The following is a 16269-nucleotide window of genomic DNA, read 5'->3' as shown; positions in this document are numbered from 1 at the left end:
TTAGGAACTTTTCTATTCTACCACACCATGGAATTCCTTTCCTAAAAATCTGTAAAATCTGTAATGAGATCCAACTTGAAAATAAAAGGAAAAGTTAGGAAACTTCGTACCTATTTTATCCTAATGATAGCATTGTGGTTGGGCTCTAATTTACGGAAAGAGTATCAAAATTGTTTGAGAAGTGGAGTAAGTCGAGTTTGACAGAACCACCGTAAATGGAGTAACTCTTTCTTATTTATTTATTTTTTATATTAATGGTAGCTATTTAACCCAAAATTAGAAGAAAAAAAAAATTGTTCTACATCAATTATCTTGAGAAAATGAGGAGTAAGATTCCAATATAAAAGGGACGTCCCTTAGTTTCTTTCATTTCACTTGAACGGTTTGAGAGAATATACTTTTTGATGGCTCCCAGCTAGCATTTTGACTTAATCGAGTTGGATCTATTACGCTTGAATCCTTTCCTACTAGTTTCAACTATTTAGAAGCGGTTTAAAGTTAGTAGGACTACCTTTTAGCTAACTTTTAGCTCGTTTAAATTATTTGGAGTCTAAGTTGAATTATTTTATACAAAATTAGGTGGGATTCCTTTAGGTATAATTAAATTTCAGAGAGCAGCATTAAGCTAGTATAAAGGAGTCGTAGTAGCTTCGGCCTAGGGGTCCTGATGCACTATAATGGTATGAATGAAATGTTATGTTATGTTATGTCATGATAAGTTATGTAATATATGAGATGTCATGATGCACTATAATATATTATGTTAGACCATGATTTGCTATGACATGCTATGAAATGTTTTGAGATAAGGAAAAGTTACGAAGCACAACTCGTGTGCCATGATTTGAAAGTTATGTTTTGATTGAAATGATTTATGAATATTTATGTTGAGTGTGATATGTGGTGAAAGAATGGGAGTTGTCCTGCATGATTTATTACGCCATGATGAAAATATGGAGACCTCATGCATATTTGTATGTACACATGCATCGAGATACTTCCCCTTTATGATGAGTACAAATGCGTACACTGTGAGACAGGAATGACCATCATGCTTAGCATGGTGCAACGACCGTCGCTTTCCCTCCGGGTGTCTAGCTACAACCCAAAAGGAGCTATCTCGACGAGCAGACCGAGGGGGTGTGCGAGCTCGCTTGGTCAGCCTATGCTCGTATGTGTGGGTCATGTGTAGAGAAGCACTACACATCCAATTTGCCTGAGTTGGAAAGTCGCCTAAAAGAAGACGGTTTTAAATGATACGTCCCATCATGTTGCATGTGTTTGCATTTTTCGACCCCAATAATGGGATCACTTATTGACTATTTCTTAAAATACTCAAGCCGTAAAAGCAAAGCACCCCTGTACGATTGACAGCAGTATTACGTTGAAGACAATGGAACTTGGGTTAAGGTAGTTGCATTTTTATTTTATAAATCTTAGGTTAGACTAGGGCATCGTTTTAATCTTTTCATTAGATACTTTTCGTTGTTTTGTTTTAAGGTTCTAAGGCAAGGCACCCTCCATTCTTATTAATATGTTCATCAAAATTTAACTTGGAAGTCATATGTCACATATTTAAAAACATGAGGCACGTTTAGTTGGATCGAAATAAAGAATTGAAAAAGGAATCCATTTAGATTAAAGAACACTTTTCATCTTTAAACTTTCAATGATAAAAATCTATTTTCTGAACTATAGTTTACAACAATTTAATTTATATCCTATCAAATTTATAACGATTTAATTCATAAAGTTTGATACCAATAAACTTTAATAGGAGGAAAGATAAGTACAATGGCATTATTTTGGGAAGAGAGAGGATGGTAGAAAGAGGCAAAATGAATATTGTGAATTGTTTAAAGTGAGAGAAACAAATAACTTACAGATTGTGAGAAGTGAAGAACATCATCATCATCATCATCATCATAATCACTCAGACTCCTCCACGAAAGCCTCAACCCGGAGAAGAACAAACCCCACAGCCACTCCAACAAGAACAAGCCCATTGATGATGGCGGCAATCCTGAAAATCTCACCGGCGGCATTACAAGTGGAACCCAGAGCCCCACCGCCGCTTCTGCTCTTTCCCTTTCCCTTCAATGGGCGTTTCAGGGATCCCACAATGTTTGCAAATGACTGATCAGCACAAACGGGAACGCCCAACGAGAAGATGTTGTTGTGAGCTTTCAACCCACCAAAGGAGTTGAGACCAGAAATGTAATGGACAGTGGTGTTCCTCGGCCGCCTCGAGGGGGCGCCTAGCGGGGCGGCGGTGGACATGGTGGGGGAGAGGGTAGCGGATGCGGTGGCCATTGAAGCCTGAAAGAGAATCAAGAGGAGAGATTTGAGGGATGTGAAAATGGGGTGAGATTGAAGATGAAGATTGTTTGTATTTGTATGTATGGAGAAAGGGTGAATGGGGAAATGGATAAGGTGAAAGGAGTATGAGTGGTTCATAAACAGATCACAATTGTGCCAAAGATTTGTGGTATCTTTGAATGTTGGCCAAGGACAAATGTGATTCAAATATCTAAATTTATCTCAATATATATTATTGAGGTAACATAATTACAGTTAAAAAAAAAAAAAAAAAAAAAAAAAAAAAAAAAACACAATCAGTGCAACTCGTGTTTCATTGAACAAAAATTTCATCTAAAAATTGTGGAGTTCGAGTTAGTCTAGGAATGTTACAAACTTTAATGTTGGCTAATTGAGCAATAATGAATCAAGATCAATCATTAATATAAACAAGATCAAGATCTCCAAGACATTAATACAAACAAATGGAATAATGAATGAATAATTTTCAATATCAACCAAAGATTGTCCATCACCTGCTGTACCACTAACTCTATACAAACCCTAGAACTAAGATTATATACAGTTCAAGGAAACAAGGACGTGCAGAACCATTTTTATTCACAAAAGAATTTTCAGCAATCCACAAAACTCCTGCTCGTGTTCATCACTTAAATACTACTTACCAACATCAAAACTGAGGGAACCTGAATGCTACTTTAGGTAAAATCTTGCGATCCTGAGCTGGGGATTGGGGGAGGAATATGCAAGCACTACCTGGATTACAGGTTCCAGAGTACACTGCTCGCTCACTTAACTGCTTGTGAGACGTCCGACTTACCGTGAACCTCCAGAACTAAACTCTGCAGCTCGGGGAAAATCGATACGAGTAATAGTTCGAGTAGTCCATACCCAAGTTGCTTCACACAGATGGTAGACTGCAGATTTACAAAATTCTACTCAAGTTGTTCATTTGTACAGAGATCGAATATGACTAAAACATAAATTTAGAATAATGATAACCCACCTGAGTGAAGTAATAAATATCTTTTGCGCATCTTTTGTACTGCTTGTGCCCTATCAAGCTTACCAAGGGTGTTGGAGCCCCACCTAAAAAGAATGTAATGATAGTCTATTATAAATTGGTCTCCTTCATAGGGGAAATTAAAACATTACAAGATTGTAAACTCATAAATATGATATAATGACTTTCAGTGAAAAAAAGTACCAAAATGTTGCTGTCTTATTTATTTGTAAATCAAAGCAGGCTGACCAAGTAAAGTTAACTGGCCGATTTCACTAACAAAACCAGTGTTGAATCATACTCTCTTTTAACAACACAAAATATACGCAGTCACAATGTTAATTGGAGAGAGATCATAAACACATCAGATGCACACTTTTCACGTCACAGAAATAAAACATTACTGACCTAAAAGCATTTTCTTGACATCACTAGCTCTGCGAGCAGCCTCAAGCTGAAGCTCAAAAGATCCAGGCTTGGGGATCTTACTTCCATCAGTTCGGCTAGTAATAGATTCAGAATCATCTTCACTTTGAGCATTCCTTAATTGTATAAAGAATGTTCCATTGGGCCAGAGAACCTGAAGGAACCATGGTGGAATGAATTTTCATTCCTCATTAAATCATTGGTTTTTATACAACGTAGCATAAATTTTTCATTTCATTGATAAAATGAAAAATTAAAATGATTGTTGCAACAGCTATTTTTCCTCACAGAATCACTCTGATCAAGAGACGGAGATGCATGTCCAATCATTTCAAATTAACAACAATAAAAAGACGTATACTCAATTATAGGATTAGGAATTAGAAGAAAAAAATGAGATGTGACAAATTTTCTGTGTATGAAAATGATGACAATCAATCCAATGCAAAGTACTCCAATTTAATCATTCGGTGTAAGAACACTAATGAATTTTCGGAGTAAGAAAATGATGACAATATTTTCTTTTCATGGCCTCCTAAAAATGCGCCACCAAAAGTTCTACTGTTGGTAACTTAGCTTAGGTTTGTTTGCAATAGTAATTCTTTAGTGTAAAAAGTAAAAAATCCGTAGTATCAGTGGAAATAATGTGACCCATTTCTTGACAAATCTCTGGAAGAAGCTAAAGCAATTTTTTCACAGAATAGACATCAGGAGTCAGGACTCTTGTACTCCTCGTGCTAGGGGAGAGGGAATTCAACCTTTCACTGAATTTGAATACTACACAGTTTACTAAAATCCTTACTAGTTCTGATACTTACATCTTGGACCCATCGAATACCCTGAGCAATGATGTCCTCCCTCCGTAGCCAGTGTATTTGCCTGACAATCCAATCATCAATGGCATCTTCCATAATTAACTGTAATATTTGTTTTGATATCCAAAGGACCTGCCTCCTGCACAAAAATAAAATGAAATATCAATAGAACAATAAAAGTAGAAGCTGTCGGTTATGAAATCTAGGTTCTTGAGCCTCGCATGAAATTTCATACATGCAAAAAGCCATGTAGGTTGTAACAGCATAGAGTTTGAAAATAGAGAATAAAAATACAAACGCTAGATATACAATTTTTGTAGCGGATAAAAATGCTCAAATGGAGAGAGCGGATATAAATATAAAGCGGCCACCAAAAACTATGCAGAAAATATGGTGATGGGGATGGGGGAAGAAAGCAACGTAGGGACAGAAAAGGAGATATAAAAAAAAAACCTCAAACTGAGCAGAAAATATGGAACCTTATCAGCGACCATGGATAATTGAAGTAACATGCTCACGGAAACAACATATCGTAGCCATGGCATTGAAAAGATTCATAGAAGAAAAGGGAAAAGAATGGAACCTTAACCAGCCTCTCCTGTTAAGCTGAAATATCTTGTCAACCAGATTTAGAAGAGGTACGCTAACATTAGGTGGAGTCCACTGCAGAAATATAAATGTTGAACAACCAACAAGTTATAAATAATCAGAGCTATATGCTTGAAACATCAGTTGCATGTCAGAGTGATGAGGTAACTTCATGATTTTTTTTTTCCCAATCAGAACAATTTGTAGGTCATTTTTAAATTGTGCACTGGAGTTAATAAATTACAACAACAATACAGTTCCTTGAAAAGAATGTCTGAAGAAAGTTTTGCAGTCTACCAGATCCATCACAATGAGAAAATGTACTGGTATGTTGTTCAGTTCAGACCGTAACCGATGTGATTTCCAGTGAAAAAAACACGTGCAAAGAGGTGGACACTTAAGGATTCAAGTTTATTTTCAGTAAGTCTAATAGACATTGAAGGCAAGGTTCTCAAAAAATCAAGTTTGACGGCAAGGACATCAATCACATTTTTTTCTGCATCATTTGCGTAGAGAAGTTCAATTCATTTTCTGAGGGATTTCAGTTTTGCTTAATGCTTTCCTGCAGGTATTGCTGATATCCTCCATGAATGCTCTTGTGGTTGGAACGAATTCTCTCTTGAAATGCTCGCAAGCACTCTGCAGAGAAGCAGCTGCCATTTCTTGAGCAATGGCAAAGTATGTTAACAGATCAACACCCAACACCTTTCAGGAAATTCTTGACAATATAATTAAGTCCCCTATTTGGATTTTATGTTGGAATTAATCATCCCTAAGTGAACATTAGGGCTGTAAGAACATCTATCCAGTGTACAGCATCTGGACTCTAGTCCCCAGTCTACAAAAATTTCCTCCAACGCCACTGTTTTTCTTTATTGGTCTTATAGCCAACGAAAACAGTTCGCACGGGGTGTTTCTTTTCATTTTTTACAACTATCTTTTTCATATCCTAAAATCGATCTTAATAATCAAACAGTGAGTCTGGGTTAATAAATACCTCCATTTAAACTCATGTACAGTCTGGATTTGCAATATTCGAGACAGATCATTAAAATAATATTCACCAGGCTTACAACTTGCTGGTCGGTTTGATTGTAAATTGGGTAAGTGGCTGAACATCTACCTTGGTTTACCTCACATAAATCTTACCTCATCATCATTTCGGGATTCAATTATTGAGAAAGTGAAAAAGAGGCTAAAGACTCCCATCTTTTCGGTTCCATCATCTTTTCGGGTTCCACCAATTTATTGAAGGGCAGTAGGCAGACTCGCATCCAAGCTATTCTGGCTAATCTCCCTATTTATTATCCGTCACTTCTTTAAGGATCCCACAAATGCGACTACAAGCTTCGAAATTCTTTTCAGAAATTTCCTCTGGAAAGGCAGCAAGTAGAAAGGGCTCATCACCTTCTAAAATGGGATACTGTTAAGGGCTCTATGGAAGATGGGGGTCTAGGGATTTTGGGTAGAGAGCAGAGGAACGTTTCTCTTTTGGCAAAGTGGACTTGGTGGTTTCACCTTGAAAAGGAGGCTCTTTGGCATTGGGTTATTGAATCCAAGTATGGTTCAACCCATTTTGATTCAGGTCGGATACCCAAACCTTACACTCTTCCAGAGGTCCACTCTTTGAAAGAATGGTATATGCTCCAACGCCTTTCCCCACGGCTTGACGACCTATCCTTCAAAAAAGACACCTCTACACATTCTGAATCATGGATGATCCATCTGTGAAGAACCCTCATGGATGCAGAGATTGATGATTGGGCCCTTTTATCCACGTACTTACAGCCTTCAAGCACTGGCTAGAGCAGAATTGTGGTTATTGGTTTTAAGAAAAAGGCAGTAATTTTTCATCGAAGTTTATGCCAAAGGCTCTCTCCACCATTGAATCAAGCACAACCTCCGGCAATATATCAGCATATACGGTCTGGCTGTTTCCACAAAAAGGTGAAATTCTTCTTATGAAAACTGAGACACTCTTGCATTAAATTTAACGTCTTTGATAAACTACAAAGAAAATCTCCATGGTTATATTTTTTATCCCGTCCTATGTGCTACTGCAATTCAGAAACTCCTATTTGCCTTTTTGGTAGCTGCACCTTTGCTTCTAATTTCTGGGAGCTTTTGAAGGTGCCTTTGACAGGAATTTCTTAGATCGAATGATACTCTGTCTTATATGGGGCATCCTTTCAACAAGGATAAAAAGTTCCTTCAGAATTGTCATGTCCGTGCTTTTTTTTCCCTTCTTTTTTTGGAGTCTTTGGTTGGAACATATTCATAGATAAGACTCGTGATATCGGTTATTTCATTGATTCTACACTAGTCTTAGCTATTACTCAGAGCAAGCTGTCTCCCCCTTTTGTAACTATGGTTTATCTTCCCTCGCTAATTAATAGAGATGTTTTTTGTAAGAAAAAATCAACAGGACCTTCTTCTGTATCCCATTTCACATATCAATGACTTTCTTTATTTAAAAAAAAAAAACATATATATACACACATAGAAATCTTTTTTGTAATGATTTTCTTTTTTGAAACGTATGTTATATAAACTGTCTATTATGTTTAGTCCTCATACAACAAATGAATCATTGATACAACTACAAACATATAAATAACGACAATACGCTTCATGTGTCCTTTGCCTACCCCTATTGACTAACCAAGTAGATAAAATGCTAGATTAAACATGAGTGAAAAAAAAAATGGTATGCAAGATATCTGACAGTTAAATTGCATAAAGCAGGAAAAAGTACGATGTCGTGTAAAGTTGCATTACCTCTGGTGGCATTCCTTCTGGATCTTCAATATTATGTAAAGTTGGAGACAATCCTCCAAGGCTGGCTCCAGACCTCAATTCTAGATCATTTTTCTTGTCAACAACTTTATCCAACTCTCGACCACGTTTGATCACACGAGGGGGAAAGCTCTTGGAGTTTAATTCATTGTCTGAATGCCATCCACTTACATCATGATTTTGACTTCCAATTCTCTCACTTTCCTCGTCAGAAATGTTGTTAGCTACTTCTAAATTATATTGTGCAGAAACATGCTTCCGCAAGTCTGCTGAATTAAATGAGAACTTCCGTTCATAGTTTGATAAGGCACAAGTTTCATCAGAAGGTGACGTTGAACCAACAACCTTACGCATGAAACCATCTGAAACACCTTTAAACTGGCGTACAATGTCATCCACAGCATCATCCACATTGACTGTGATTAAATAGGGTTTAAAATCATCAATAGAAGCAAACAGCAAAGGAAGAGAAGATACATTACTGTTATGTCTTTTTTCCATTTAGAAACTCAAAAATGGAGCCAGGTACAAGATTATATTCCCGCCCCGTCCCACCCCACTTAATATAAATATATTTTCAATACATATTAAAAATAAATAATATATATATACACTTTTTTGGCTATACTAAAAAAATATATTAGTTAATTTTGAACTCTAGTTGTAATATTTAAACTAAAGACTATGTTGTAAATATTTTTTAATAGTCAAAAACTATGTTGTAATATTAAAATTTGAATTTTTAGAAATTATGTTGATAGAACATTATATATATGTTTGCTTATCAAATATATTGATTTATTATGATTTTTTTTACAAATTTTTAATAAAGATTATATTGAAATATGAAAAATTTAAAATAACAATTTTTTTTAAAAGAATAATAAATGGGGGGAAATGACTCGTGGGGAACCTGATCCTGCTCTGATCCCCGCAAAAATAAATGGGGAATTTTGCAGGGATGAAGAATGAAATAGGTGGCGGGGATGGGGACGGGAGGCTTCCCCGCCCCGTTTTCTAGGTATAAACCTAGGCATCTCAATCATACAATATGAACTTCTAGAAAGTTGTGAACTTCTCAATTCCCATTCCGCCCCGTTTTTTAGATATAAACCTAGGCATCTCAATCATACAATATGAACTTCTAGAAAGTTGTGAAGAATGTTGATCAAATTACCCAAAAATAAAGTCAAGTTATATGAAGTGAAGTCAAGTTGCAATTAAGCCACATTAAGAAGAATCAGGCTTCATTTATGCAACAAGGGCTTCAAAATACTTCAAGTACGGTTTCATTTATTCTTAAATGGTTACAAATTTTTTGTAGATGATTAAACTCTAGATTTATGGTGTTTCATTAATGTATTTTAAGTTTTATGATTTTTTATTTACTTTTAGATTCAATTACATAGTGGCTAATTATGGTCATAAAGTAGAAAGGTTATAACTCTTAAAATACCTCATGGAAGGTCAAGGGTTTCATTTTGAGGCTATATAAGGTCATGTATGTTGTCTTTGTAAGAGAAACTTGAAAAATGTAGTAAAAATGAGCACTTGTGCTTTGTTTTAGCTTAGAGCTAAGTTTCTTTGCAATTCTATGTAGTTTAGGTTGCATATTTATAATCATTCAAGCTTGACATGATCTATCTTGTTTATGAACCCTCTAGTGATCCACCTCTATTTGTACATGTTTCTACTCAACCATCTAATACTTAGGTTTATTCTTGATGGTCACCCCTTCATTTACAGGCCGTAAACTAAGGCTTCTTTGACATCAGATCAAGGAACAAATGACGATCTTCCTATAGCTCTTCATAAAGGTAAACGTCAATGCACTTATCATATTTCTTTTTTTGTTTCATATAACAATTTCTCATCTTCTACCTATATAAAGTCTGAATTTGTTCATAAGGTTGTTCATGAAGTTTTATCTCATACTAGTTGGCATGCTGCAATGGTAAAGGAGATGAGTGTCTTAGACGACAATTGTACTTGGGATTCAATTTTAGCCTATTGGCTGGTTGTAAATCAGTATTCAAGGTCAAAGTCAATCCAAATCAATCTGTACTCGGTAAAAAGCTCGCTTGTCGCTAAAGACGACACACAAACTTATGGAAGTACTATTCTTGTACTTTTTCTCTAGTTGTTAAATTGGCTTCTGCCAGGTCATTCATTTCGTTAGCATCTATTCATCACTTGCCCTTGAATCAGCTTGATATTTTTCTTTCTTCGTGGAAATCTTGAAGAAAAGATGTATATGGAACAACCATAAGGCTTTGTTGCTTGGGAGAAATAGAAAGGTATGTCACCTTCGTAAATCCTTATATGGATTTATATGGATTAAAGCAGAGTCCAAATGCATGGTTTGGAAAATTTAGTCAGGTGTTTGAAAACTTTGGAACGAGGATGAGCAAGTAAGATCATTGTCTTTTGCAAGTGATCTGAGAGCGGTGTCATCTTGTTGGTTGTGTATATTGATGATATTGTTATTATTGGCAACGACACATTAGACATTCAACCACTCAAGACCTTACTACATAGTCAAATTCATATAAAAGATTTGGGAATGTTGAATTACTTTCTTGGAATTGGGGTAATAAGAACCAAGAAGGGAATTTTGTTATCATAGAGAAAATATGTACTTAACTAGTTGACTGAAATAGAAAAGTCGGACTAAGCCATGTAGTGTGCCAATGATGGCCAATTTACAACTTACAAAAGAGAGAGAATTATTGAAAATTATTGAAAGATATAGATTGTTGGAATATGCGACCCTTGATTAAGCCAAAAAAAAAAAAAAAAAAAAAAAAACTTGCAGAGGAAGAGCAAAAGTACAAAGAAAATCAACATTGAATTTGTTGCAACAGAATATGCAAAGGTTTTCATACAAAGAATGAACAAGAATGACCACTCACCTGCTAGTGTTCTCATCACTGAGGAAGATTTTCCAAAAGAATAGTTCTGGGAAAAAAAATCATTAAATTCAATTAGGTTTCCAATATCATTTCCTTACGCAAATCCAATGATTTTAATAAAAAAAAATTTAGTATATCCCTGAAATCTTGACGTCTCTAAGATAACAAGTCCATAAAATTACAAGACACTTTTTAAAATATTTTAAATCATTAAAAATTGACACTAACCAAATTGATAAGATTTTGGTGTTAATGCCAATATAAATATTGAAATATGGAACTGAAATCATTGGATTGTCATCTCATCTGGGTTTTAAAATTAATAACACTCATGCTAGACCTTGTTAATCAAAGGAAGTCCAGGGACCATGAGAGGTTTGAAACAATATAACTATAGTAATGGGGCTGATTACCTTTGAGGAAACACTTAAAAAATCCCATACTTCATGCTGCTCGGCAAGATTTGCAATTGATAGTAGCTCCTGGGTAACAATAGTATAGAAAAGCAATCATGATACATAAATTATCAAAATTTACATTAATGAACAACAATAATTGCATCTACGGAAGTTGGAAAATCCAAGGATACCTGCAAATATTTGTCAAGTTGAATGCAACGCTGGTGAACAAAAGCATCTTCTGTGCTTGATGAAAATATTCGTTTGGGAGGCAGGTGCAGTGTATAGTTGGGTATATCTTTAAGATGCCGATGTAAACGCTCAAAATTTCGGTATCTGGAAAAAGAAAAAGTAAAAATAAGCAAAAGCATGAAGGTGACTATAGACTTATTACTTGATTAAAATGTTTGAGGAGCTCTCTCAAATCTTGAGGCACTAAAGATCATTCAATTTCAAATAGAAATGACCAAACACCAATTATGAAGCACTTGCATGCCAAGAAATCTACAAAAAACAGTAAAGGTTTTCGAGATCATTGAAGATTTCAGTTACTTTGTCTTTATTTATTGAGGAATATCAGGAAGAGACCTTCTCTTGACAAACCAAGTTCTTTTATTGGTATCTGTAACAGCTATTGAATACACAGCAAAAGATTTTGAACCAAGCTTCTCAAAGTATGCGCCCATTACCTGCAACGGGGAAAGAAGAACAAAATTGGCATGAAACTTCACTAACTAACTGATTACCCTCAAAACACAAAAGAATGAACTCTCACCCGACTCCTAAGTTTGGGAACAAGTAGTCCTTCTTTTTGAGTTACCATATCTGAGACACTCTTAGAAAGGTGCTCTTCACTATGCTTGCCAAAATTGGGACCAGAGAAATCTGATATAATAGATCTTCCACCTTCTACTGTAGAAGTCTTTTCTACACTGACTTCAGTTTCCAAAGCAGAAGTACTATTGGATCTCTTGAGCTGATTTTTGGTTGCACTAGCAGGAGTAAGATTATCAACACCCCTTAATTTCTTAGCAATAAACTTCCCATCAATAGACAAATCCTTCTGAAAATCCCGAGAAACCTGAAAGCCAATTTTGTTCTCATCACCTGGTTTGGAGGTCAAAATTAGATCAGAATGTCTTTCCAGTGTTTTCCTTACTATCGCCATTTCTTCTGGCCCAATAGAAGCATGATGCTTGTCATTCAACACTTCATCCCTCATTGTTGTTGCGAGCTGCATGCTACTTATTCCAGAATCCTTTTTTGTAACCATAGGGTCAAAATCTCCTACTTTAATGATCTTATTTTCCTTTGTCCTGTAGTTTCGTCCTTTAGTCCACATGTTTTCAAGATTTTCAGGCATAAGAACTTCAGTCCTCCTCTGGGTTGCTGCATTTAATGCACGGCCCCAATCACCATGTCTCAGTTGCAAAGGCTCCTCCTGGAACATGTAACCTGAGGATCTTTCTTGTTGATTGTCAATTTTAGCAAGCTCTGAGCCATTCCCTGGATTTAAAGATGAGTGTTTCAATTTATCCAAATCTTCGTCATGTACGAACCCAGCAGTAGAAGAATGGTCTTTGTCTTGATCTGAAGAATAAGTTGGTTGCTGACTGCCTATAACAGAGTCATTCTCAGCTTTAGTAGCAAGGACAATACATTCGATCACTTCATTTATGTGCCTGATGACAAGAAAAGAAGAAAAAGAGAGAATTAGGGTAAAAAACCACTTCTACAGTCCTTTCAACTACTAGATCATTTAAGACTAGACATATATGCCTAAGAGAATGAGCCCTCCCCAAATTTTTCACAAAGAAAGAACTGATGAGCTGTTTGAAAGATGCACTTTTAAGACTGCTTTCTGGTTCATAAAAATAATAAGCTTCTCACATAAAAAAGCACATTTGGCAAGACAAACCATTTCAAAATAATTTTTTTTAGAAAAAAAAAAAGGAAAAATGTCTCTAAACAACAGAAAACTTTTTTTTTTTCTTTTTCTACCGATTAAACTGAATTATACTTCTATGTTAACATATGGAAAACGTGAAGAAAACATGGAACTGAAAAATATTTTTTGCCTTCTTAATTAAAAATCATAAAATTATATGCATACAGCCTTAAAGAATTTGTATTAGAAAAAGACTATTTTCAAACGACCACCCAAAGACTCTAAATGTACAAGAGCATCTTAGTGCAAACCATTTTCTTATGATATTTTACCACTAGATATCGTTAAAAGAAAACATTATACGGGTCAAGAAGTATGCAAGGCCATATTTTGGTGAAACTTTTTTTTTTCTTCAAAATTTTAAGTGTTTTCAAAATTATGTGGAGGCAGCTGGACCTATACACAGTGTTTCAACAAGAGAGGTGGTTTTACAGCTATTCTTTATTACAACCACCCGATCACCAGATTATTAAGAAAAAGGAAAACATATACAAATCATATATATCATTAGAATGAGCCAAAGGTATACTTTTTTCACCTTATTTTTCATGCAAGAACAGGAAAGTAAATGGTCATATGGAAGAGTAGGTCATCCAAAAGCATACCCAGGACTTGCAAAGTTCATAAGAGGTTGCATCACCAAGCATGTTAAAAGTTCTCGAGCGATGGATCGGACAACAGGACATTGAGTTTCTCTTGGTCTCAGTACTGAAGTCAACACTCCACTCATGAGCCGTTGAAGGACCTGCAGTAGAATAGCAATTAGCAAGGTGCAAGACTCTACCCAAAGAACAATAGATATTTTCACAGAGCACTCCACTCACACCTTGTACTCACTCTCAGGAGACAGCAGTGCCGGATGAAGCTCCTTAGAAGCCATAAGATGGTGTTTCAATCTTTCATCTCTCTCCTTGGAAGATAGTGTTCCCATAACATCAATGCCAATGGCAGCTTGGTTTCTTCTAAAAAGGTCCAGGTGATCACCTACTAAATCAACAACATCCCTGCAACATTTTTATTTAAATACGGTCATAACTCCCCAAACTTCTTAAATACACAACAAAGCAACCTAATATAAATAAAGACTTCTAGAATGTTCCCACCATACAAAAAATAAGCTACCTGGTGAGCAAGTCAACAAGGTTTATCTTCTTCACCCTAACTGCTATCTCTCCAAGGGCATCCATGATTAGAGCGTGTATCTGCTCAGGAAACTCTTTGTCTGGGGTTATTTCTGAATACCATAAGTCCACCACAAAATCCTTCAGTATTTTATCAATGAAATCCTTCATTGCAGCCTCCACAATTGGAGAATCAAGTTTCCTTTTCCACCTTGGTGGCGGAATGGCCGAAGAAAGTCGCAAGTCATTTACAGATAACTGCTTCTTCTCCAGATGAGATAGGTACGTCTGTTGCTGAACAGGTCGCACCTTTCTACGGAACTCTACCTCATTGAACAAAATGCGTAATGCAGAAACTAATAGAATTGCTAGAGGTGCATTCAACCACATTGACTTACTAGTATCTGCATTGGCAAAAGAAAAGGCCCGTCAAAATATCATTACTCAATTTCACTTTATTCTCATTCTCAAATGTCAATACTCGCAACTTCCATAGAACTCGCCCAATAGAAGAAAAAGGGTAAAAGGGTTCTACATTTGAAGAACAGTCCTAGAGTTCAACCAAAGTAATCATCGCAAACGACAAAAGTACCGTAAATTAAAAAAGGTAAACGAATTAACGCACAACTGAAGCAATACAGAGCGATAGACAAAAAGAATTCTTACGCGTCAAAAAATACGAAATCGAGAAAATACACAGAGTCCACCAAACCGTTCGAAGTTTAAACTCCTCGATCAGATCCTGGACGGTCGCCATAGCCTTCATTGCTACTGAAACCCAAAATAAAACCTCTCTAAATCACCTGCAGGCAAAAGTTACCAAGTTCCACATAGAACAGAGTGGGATTAGGATTCAAAAGCAGTATCTCAAATTCAGGAGACGATCGACATCTGCCGTAACTGCCAGAAGAATCCTCCCCGCCGGCACATCGGCTGGAAGGAAAAATCTCAATTATCAAGAACAGGATTCCCAGTGAAAAGGAAGAAGAAGAACATGGAACCCGTTTTCCCGTCGGAATTTATTTACTTTTTGTTTTGTTTTCCTATTTCTTCAGATAAATAAAATAAAATAAAATAAAATAAAATGTGTTGCGTATATATATATTCATACAAACGAGAAATACAATATGCACGGAAATGCTGTGACATTCAGATTACCATAACCGACACGTGTCGGTTTTCCTTTCCCCAACGGACCTTCAACTATCCTTTTTTAAATATTGTTTAATTTGATTTCACAATATATTTTTCTCAACCTTCTCTTAAAAAATTCATTTCCATCTCTATCCTACATTTAATTAGTTGCCTTCTCAATTAAGAAAATCAAACTAAATCGTATTTATAATCTACTCGTAGTTTCATTTAAGATTGAAAAACTTATGTCTAACTTTTTCAAAAGAAGAGAAAGTTGACTCCCGATAGGAGGTCGACTTCAAGAGGACGAGTTCTTAACGTTGGATGATGAAGTTCCACATCGGCCAATTTAAAGAATGATCATGGGTTTATAAACAAATAATACTCTCTCTATTGGTATAATGCCTTTTGGGAAGCCCAAAGCAAAGCCATGAGAGCTTATGCTGAAAGTGGACAATATGAATCGTGTTCATCTAACATGATATCAGAGTCATGCCCTAAACTTAGTCATGTCAATTGATGGGTAAATCCTCAAATATGAATAATCATTTAGACCATGAAAGTCCCACCTCCCCTAATTTAGGGAATGATCATGGGTTTATAAAGCCCAAGAGAATCGTATGATTATAAGTTGTTAAATTAGTATAATATTCTAAAAAATTCTAATAGATTTAATTTTTTTTTAAATAAATTACAAAATATAATGTTTTTTTTTTTTAATTTCACTTATATTTTTATTCGTATTTTACTGGCTAAAAATATAAATGAAAATTTACCGACCCTTCTTCCAAAAATTTCACAATTTGGAA

At 35.7% G+C, this 16269-nt stretch overlaps 2 protein-coding genes across 3 annotated transcripts; both read right to left on the bottom strand.

The window, feature by feature from the left end:
* Positions 1 to 1753: 1753 nt before the first annotated feature.
* Positions 1754 to 2425, bottom strand: LOC111792789 (uncharacterized). Its single transcript, XM_023674375.2, has one exon. It carries the CDS (start codon positions 2311 to 2313, stop codon positions 1930 to 1932), a length of 384 nt encoding a protein of 127 aa, XP_023530143.2. The 5' UTR covers positions 2314 to 2425; the 3' UTR covers positions 1754 to 1929.
* A 291-nt stretch (positions 2426 to 2716) lies between these two features.
* Positions 2717 to 15386, bottom strand: LOC111792733 (uncharacterized). Of its 2 annotated transcripts, XM_087123247.1 has the most exons (15): positions 14993 to 15386; positions 14328 to 14730; positions 14032 to 14209; positions 13811 to 13950; positions 12033 to 12939; positions 11846 to 11946; positions 11449 to 11593; positions 11273 to 11341; positions 10860 to 10905; positions 7930 to 8363; positions 5147 to 5226; positions 4567 to 4702; positions 3731 to 3902; positions 3326 to 3408; positions 2717 to 3236 (listed from the first exon to the last, which is right to left on the bottom strand). In XM_087123247.1, the coding sequence occupies exons 1-15, from the start codon at positions 15090 to 15092 to the stop codon at positions 3108 to 3110; spliced, it is 3123 nt and encodes a 1040-aa protein (XP_086979373.1). In that variant the 5' UTR covers positions 15093 to 15386; the 3' UTR covers positions 2717 to 3107. The 2 variants fall into 2 exon arrangements, with proteins under 2 accessions (XP_086979373.1, XP_086979374.1); XM_087123248.1 differs by lacking the exons at positions 2717 to 3236; positions 3326 to 3408; positions 3731 to 3902; positions 4567 to 4702; positions 5147 to 5226 and adding an exon at positions 5247 to 5790.
* Positions 15387 to 16269: the final 883 nt, after the last annotated feature.

This window comes from Cucurbita pepo, chromosome 4, assembly GCF_057944985.1.
Source record: "Cucurbita pepo subsp. pepo isolate OVF chromosome 4, ASM5794498v1, whole genome shotgun sequence".
NCBI classification, from domain to species: domain Eukaryota; kingdom Viridiplantae; phylum Streptophyta; class Magnoliopsida; order Cucurbitales; family Cucurbitaceae; genus Cucurbita; species Cucurbita pepo.
Note: the sequence above shows the minus strand (reverse complement) of the source record. Positions and strands in the feature narration are given on the sequence as shown.

Coding starts and splice junctions, on each gene's coding strand:
- LOC111792789 (XM_023674375.2), bottom strand. CDS start 2,313: ATGGCCACCGCATCCGCTACCCTCTCCCCCACCATGTCCACCGCCGCC.
- LOC111792733 (XM_087123247.1), bottom strand. CDS start 15,092: ATGAAGGCTATGGCGACCGTCCAGGATCTGATCGAGGAGTTTAAACTT. Junction 12,940..13,810: donor ATGAACTTTGCAAGTCCTGG/GTATGCTTTTGG, acceptor TCTTGTCATCAG/GCACATAAATGAAGTGATCG. Junction 11,947..12,032: donor TTCCCAAACTTAGGAGTCGG/GTGAGAGTTCAT, acceptor TCCCCGTTGCAG/GTAATGGGCGCATACTTTGA.